The sequence below is a fragment of the Synchiropus splendidus genome, chromosome 4 (assembly GCF_027744825.2).
Source record: "Synchiropus splendidus isolate RoL2022-P1 chromosome 4, RoL_Sspl_1.0, whole genome shotgun sequence".
Classification (NCBI taxonomy): Eukaryota; Metazoa; Chordata; class Actinopteri; order Syngnathiformes; family Callionymidae; genus Synchiropus; species Synchiropus splendidus.
Genome location: NC_071337.1, coordinates 6425305 through 6432220, shown reverse-complemented (window position 1 = coordinate 6432220; position 6916 = coordinate 6425305). Strand labels below are relative to the sequence as shown.

The 6916-nt window shown below is 46.9% G+C and overlaps 1 protein-coding gene across 1 annotated transcript in view; it reads left to right on the top strand.

Annotated features, from left to right (window-relative positions):
- The first annotated feature begins 5192 nt into the window (after positions 1-5192).
- nfatc1 (nuclear factor of activated T cells 1) overlaps positions 5193-6916 on the top strand; it is a 38412-nt gene continuing 36688 nt past the window's right edge. The window contains exon 1 of the mRNA XM_053862235.1: positions 5193-5409. Coding sequence (XP_053718210.1) covers positions 5391-5409 — 19 coding nt within the window. The 5' untranslated portion in view covers positions 5193-5390. The remainder of the gene's footprint in view (positions 5410-6916) is intronic.

The window sequence follows — 6916 nt, the reverse complement described above, 5'->3', positions numbered from 1 at the left end:
CTCGTCCTTCTTTCCCCTCACGTTTTCTCCTTCACACACCAATGACTTGAATGTGTGTCCTGAAATGTGTTCTGGCGGAGAACAGCAACCTGGCTGCCGGACACATGCTCCGACGGTCCGTCGCTCAGGTCAATATTTTGAAGCCTTCATCTGACAATAACCAGATTGAGATACACAACTCCAGCTGAAATATTTTACGCCTGAGATCACAGACTGATGGTAGAGCTGAAAACGGCTTTCCCAGGTCCAGGTAAAGAGGCGCAGACTTTCCCTTGCAAACCTCCTCCAGCTCCACTGAGAGAGGCATGAACTCTGGAGTGTGTTCTGCCTTGAGTGTCTCCCGGATGGCCGGGCTTCGCACCACGTCTCTAAGGGTCTTTGCTTGACCTTTGGCCATTTGCCTTTGGCATCTGCCCTTCCTTTGGCTGAGACTCGAGCTCATGCTCCACCGAGCCCATCTCCAGATGAGACTTTTCCTACCGAGAACCATGGTCTTAGATTTGGAGGTGTGGATCGTCGTCACATTTGGAGACACGGATGTAACTTTCCTTACTAGCACATGCACCCCAGATCTAGGGTGAATTCCAAAACCATGTCTTCCTCAACCTCAGAAATTCGTGCTTCCACAAAGTGCAACAGCTGTGCCACTCCTCTAAGGCCTAAATTGAAGGGCAAGATCGTGGAAAGCATCTGCCTCAATGTTGAGATTCGCCGGCACCTACCTGAGGATTGAGGAATACCCAGAATGCTTTGTGTATTTTCGCGCATAGCCATTTCAGTGGAGTTTTCCTTCCTGTTTAGCTGTTCAGGCAGGTGGAGGGAAGCACTCTTCAGTGAATTACTTTGGATGTCAGTTGCTAGTAACGCGTTACTCTTATACTCAGCCTTTTTCAGTAACAAGTAATCGGACACCTTACTATTTCAAACAAATTAAAGTTACTTATCTCAGTCACCGTGCGTTACTATTGTTGCCTTTCTACAACTGCGTCTTTGGGAATGATGTCATGTGCGGAACACGCCAGTCACTTTTTCAACACGCCGGCAGCACATGTGTCAAGCTGCCAGCTACACAGCAGTAAATAACAGAGGCGTGAGGAGAGAGATGCGTGTTTCTAGCTGAAAACACAGCCACTACTGTGAACTAGTGTCTGCTATCGATGACCGTATTAACACTGGTTAAAGACAGCGAAATAAAGTAGCCTCGCAAATGTGTCGACAGTGCTGACTGAAAAACTATGTACCAGTTTTTTTTAATCCTCTTGATGGGTCAAGTTAAACAATGCTTATGATAGATTTTTAAAGTTTTATAGATTAGTTTCTCTTTAGTGCGGGAAGAAACGGTACTGATGTGATGTACTGATGTTGCATTTTCTTTCGAAAGTCAGAAATAAAATGATCCTCCGGCGCGACAGTGCGTAGAAGTGAGTAACAGCAGCCACTGAAGTGCAACTACTGCCTCCAGGTGACCAACAGGAGACGTGACACACTCAGACTTAATAAACATCTGCCTTGTAGTTAAAAAAAAAGCAAAAAAAAGTAAAATAATAATAAAAATAATGGGGTATTACTTACATTTTATTATATAAATGACAATGTATCACTTTGTTTTGTTTTTCATAGTGTGTTATTTTTGGTCCAATGGGTTACAGTGTGTCAAAGCAAAGCATTGACTGTATATTCATATAACTGAAATTGTGCTAAAAAATGACCCCAAAGATGGAAATACGCTGGACCCCCAAGAACTCCTCAAAATTGACATAAAAGATATTGTTCAGGCAATAATCGCTGTAGTCGGCTGCCAAATGTAACTTGTTTTCTAACTTAGTAACTTTTAAATTCAAGTAATTTGTAAAGTAACTAAGTTACTTTTTGAGGGAAAAATCAATAGTCTGATTACTTTTTCAAAGTAACTGTGGAAACGCTGAAGGCTGCCTTTGGCGTCAACATAGGACGCAAAAGTCCACTTTCCCAACACCACAATATTACGTCGTGGAAGTGAGACTGTGTTGACAAAAAACAACATGGTGGATAAAAGCCTCATGAGAGTAGAAGTGCATGATAAAGTTGGACATCTGGTTCAGACCTCTCCCAGTGGAGGAGGCCCCAGGGCCGACCCAGGGCACTCAAGCTACCAGTGTCCTGTTCCGATGTTGACGCGAACACGGATCAATGCAACATCTCATTATTTCTCAATAAACACTCAATAAACGGAACACGTTTCAGAGCACACACACACACACACACACACACACACACACACACACACACACACACACACACACACACACACACACACACACACACACACACACACACAAAGAAACTCCTTATTTTCTTTCAACTTTCCCTCCGACTCATTTTTCCAAAACAAACAGGTGATTCAGCTGTCGGAACGCCACGTTTTTTTTTTTTGGCCGGCTGTATCTCTGTTCATGCTCACAATGTCCTCCAATGTTCCATCATGTTTTTTGTTCGCCGAAAAATAGAGCCAGACGTCGGATTCTGAGGTTTTTCAAAATTGTGGAAAGAGAAGCTGATCGAGGTCTTTTCCATCGCGCCGCGGCCAAACCGCATCATACCAGGCAGGGTATTTGAAAGCTGTGGCAGCAGTCACATGTGGGACTGCAGAAGAGAAGAATGTGCGGGTTTGGTGACAGCGGGGCCCGACCCGCCCCTCCCACACAGGGGCCAAGATGTGGAGCCTGTTGGAGATAACTTAAGAAAACACTGAGTCACGCTGGTCAACTAATGCCTGCGTCAACCAGTTTGTCAAGACTAAGGTCGTCGTGAGTATTGGATGACGATACCGTTCGCAGGGGAGAGAATGTGTTGGCGGTGAACTACAAGCTAATGTAGGACAGGGATCCTCCTTTAACTGTTGACTCCCAGTTATGGTCAGGATCCGGCGCCATGACAGCAGGGACTGTGTTCAGGCCCAGTCTGGTGGTGAGGTCAGGACTGCAGACTCCTGTGACCTCCTTGCATCGTCACGTTCTCCTCAGGTGGTTGGCCTTGCTCTGACATCTTTCTCAGACTCGAAGTAGAGCCTGTGATGGATGGAGTGAAGTCAACATGGTGACAGCATCTTTGGTTGGAACTTCTACTCATGTGCTCCCTCCTTTTTCTTCAGTTATTCACACCTATGACCTTCATGTTCACTCCATCCTCGTACCTTACTTCCGTCTTCCTCGTCTTCAGCTCCAACATTCTTGACTCCCCATGAGTCCAAACCTCCCTCTGATCTTCTACTTTCTGAAGGCGACCTCAGCTCACTCTGTGTCCAGTGACTAACAACTGGCCCTGCCGGAAAAAGACGGGACCCCTCGACACGCTGCTGACGTCAGAGCTCAATCAAAGCTATTTATGAAGCGCTCACGGCTGGAAGTGTTTACGGCTCACATGTGTCGGTTACACATGGCAGTGGACTGGCAACACAACTCCCCCCCCTCCCCACCTAAACCCCTCTGTGAGTGATTTCCATGACAGGAGTTCACAACAGGCTGCCGCTGGACCACGTCACTGACACACAGATTTCACAAGCGCTGTCACTTCCTCAGCCGCCGGGGCAAAGAGATTCTGCGCTCTGAGGTGAGTTACGTGGCAGAGGATGTCGAACCTCAGTGTTGTTGTGGACCTGCGACATCTCTGTGATGAGAGCTTGACTTTCCAGACAGTCTTACGAGTCATGAAAATACTTCAAAGGAGGATGAGGAGGAGTGAGCACAACACAGATCAGTACGCACTTTGAAGAAGTTCAAGGGCGACTTTTAAATAGCCATGGACCTTCCCAGTCCTCCACTGTGAACTCCACACCAAAGAGCTGATAAGCTGCCTCCCACCTCCAGGGGTGGACAGCCTCTCCAGAGGCTCCATGTGACTCTTGTCATCAGAGGGGTCGCCTGCTGACAGCCACCACCCAACACTGATAGCAGCAGAGCTGCTTGCTGAGCAGAGCAGCTCAAAGCTACAGGGTGAACAAGGACCAAGAACAAGACTGATGATCCAGACCCTTCACCAGGTGTCAGTATTTATTCCCAGACAAAGGCACCATCAGTTTAAGATCCATCCATCTATCCATCCATCTATCATCCATCTATCCATCTATCCATTTATCCCCATCCATCCATCATCCATCTATTCATCCAAGGTTCAAGGGTTCAAGGTAACTTTATTGTCAAATATGCTACAGTACGAGACATATAGCATGGATGAAATATCTGTTCTCACAGACCTGGACACGACATACAATCACAGACGAACATAAAGATCACAGACACCACATAAAGATCACAGACAGCAGGATACATGCAACAATCGTCACATCGGTCCATCAACCACTGGGAGGAGCACCTAGCTCATGGCAGCATGGCAACATCCTCTGCCCCTGTGGATGGATCCATCCACCTATCTACCTATCATCCATCTATCCACCCATCCATCCATCTATCCACCCATCCATCCATCCATCCCTCTATCCACCCATCCATCCATCCATCCATCTATCCATCCATCCATCCATCCATCCATCCATCTATCCATCTATCCACCCATCCATCCATCCATCCATCCATCCATCCATCCATCTATCCATCCATCCATCCATCTATCCATCCATCCATCCATCTATCCATCTATCCACCCATCCATCCATCCATCCATCCATCCATCCATCCATCCATCCATCCATCCATCCATCCATCTATCCATCCATCCATCCATCCATCCATCTATCCATCTATCCACCCATCCATCCATCCATCCATCCATCCATCCATCCATCCATCCATCCATCTATCCATCCATCCATCCATCCATCTATCCACCCATCCATCCATCCATCCATCCATCCATCCATCCATCCATCTATCCATCCATCCATCCATCCATCTATCCACCCATCCATCCATCCATCCATCCATCCATCCATCCGATCCAGTGTTCGGAGCTTTCATGATCTGCTGTTGGCTCCCGACCCATGGGTTGAGAACCGCTGCCCCACATCACGTGTAGACAAATACCCACTCTCCTCCTGTGTTTCATCAGCAGGTAGTGAGCGACTCCCAGCAGGAGGATCTCCGAGCCCGGAGCTGCGTCAGAGGGCGGTCCCGCAGCCGAGGAGGGGATCCCCGCCTTCATAAGCGCCGGAGTCCTCGGCGCTCCGGAGCAGTGCGTCACCAGCAGCCAGCGAGGCAGGAAGCCCCCCCCGCTCCACCTCCCCGAGTCTGTCCGGGAGACGGCACCTCTGCCATGCGCGGAGTCTGAAAACCACCTTCGGTTCGAGCGTTTTAACTCGACTTCTGAGCGGTGACACATCGCCTTCGAGTGGAATATCGAGTCCAATTTATGGATCAAGGAAGCGCCTCCATCTGAAGTGTGATCCGAACAACGCCATGAAGTCTGCAGAGGAAGGTGAGTTGAACTTTGACTTTAGAACCCGGGTGATGCTGTTGTTCTGCCCGCCGCGGTGGGCGTGGTCCTGCCGCGCTGGACTCCGGGTGATCCCAAAATAGTCGGACTGAATCTGGGCTAAAGAGTGACTTGGCTCGGGATGGAGGCCGTCACGGTGTCCTCGCTGTTCTGACGGTCACCGGCTTCTTACTTGAGGCGTGGACGCTTATGATACGACCTGCTTGCTAGAAAACTTCTGACACAGTTGCCTCCACTCACTTCACTCAAGTCTGCGGGGCCACAACCGAGCCAGCTGTTGCATCGGAAGACAAAGTGTCCGCAACAAACGTCAGATCTCCATCAAAAAGACAAATATAATAATCGTAATAATGGCTGAAAAAAAATGAGAATTGGAAAAAAATGAGTGTGAAATTATGAGTTAAGAACAATGTTGTCAGGTACACACATCAAACAAAATATCTTAGAATTATATTAGGTGGGGAAAAAATGATAAAGAATAGCAGTTTTGAAAAATAAAATTGTGTATAAAAATTGTGTTGAAAATTTTAAAGAAAAAGACTAAATGGGTCAAAAACAAATCTTTTATAGTTATGATTTCATTTTCAATCATTTCTATATTTGTGTTTTTCTAGTTCAGTTGAAGCATTACCGTTATCATTATTGTTATTATTAGCAGTAGTATTACTAGCAGTAGTAGTAGTTAATTTTTATTTTTACAAAACTGGCCCTGTTTGTGGCCTAAAGTGGGGGGCGGGGTTTGTAGTGAATAACATGCCACCGCAGCACAGAGATGTCTTCACCTTCCACGTTTCCTTGTGCCTCTGTTGAGAGGCCTCCCTCATGACAGGCATCCAACAACCTAGATATGCAGCGATATATATGGTGTTGCAAGTGTGTTTTCAAATGGAACAAGACGAAACTGGTTGTTTCTTGTTGTGGCATCAATGCCGCTTGGTCAGACTGGTAGTAGACCTCCACAACAGGGACCCAGGAAGTTATTCCTCACTCTAACCGACAGTGTCTCTCTGTAGAATCTGTCTCCACATGAATCCAAGGATTTGAAGTCACTATAGCTCCGCCCCTGCTGGTGGCTCAACCAGGACACTGTTTCAGGAGCTCCTACTAAAGGAGATCATTCTTAACAGCCCTGTTTGTTGCTGTCAGTGTGTCACACACCGCAGGCTGCATCAAATCTAAACATGATTTTCTTTTATGACAGGGAGTCATACGGCGCAGCGCTGATGTCATAGACTTTATGATGGGGCCCTGACTCTTAAATGAACAGCAGGCAGGAGCTGTGTATCAAACACTGACTGCAGAGAGACGCTCTCACACGCCTCTCCTTGAAACTTCTCTTCAACATTACAGTGTTCTAGGTGGGAATATCGACTCTAACTTGAAGTTTTATGTTGGGTGAAACTTCATTTGCAGTGTAGCATCTTGTGCTGAAGAGCTCTCTGGAGTTCAAGAGTGTTTTGACTTTGACTTTTGTTGTATTTTTAGTTCC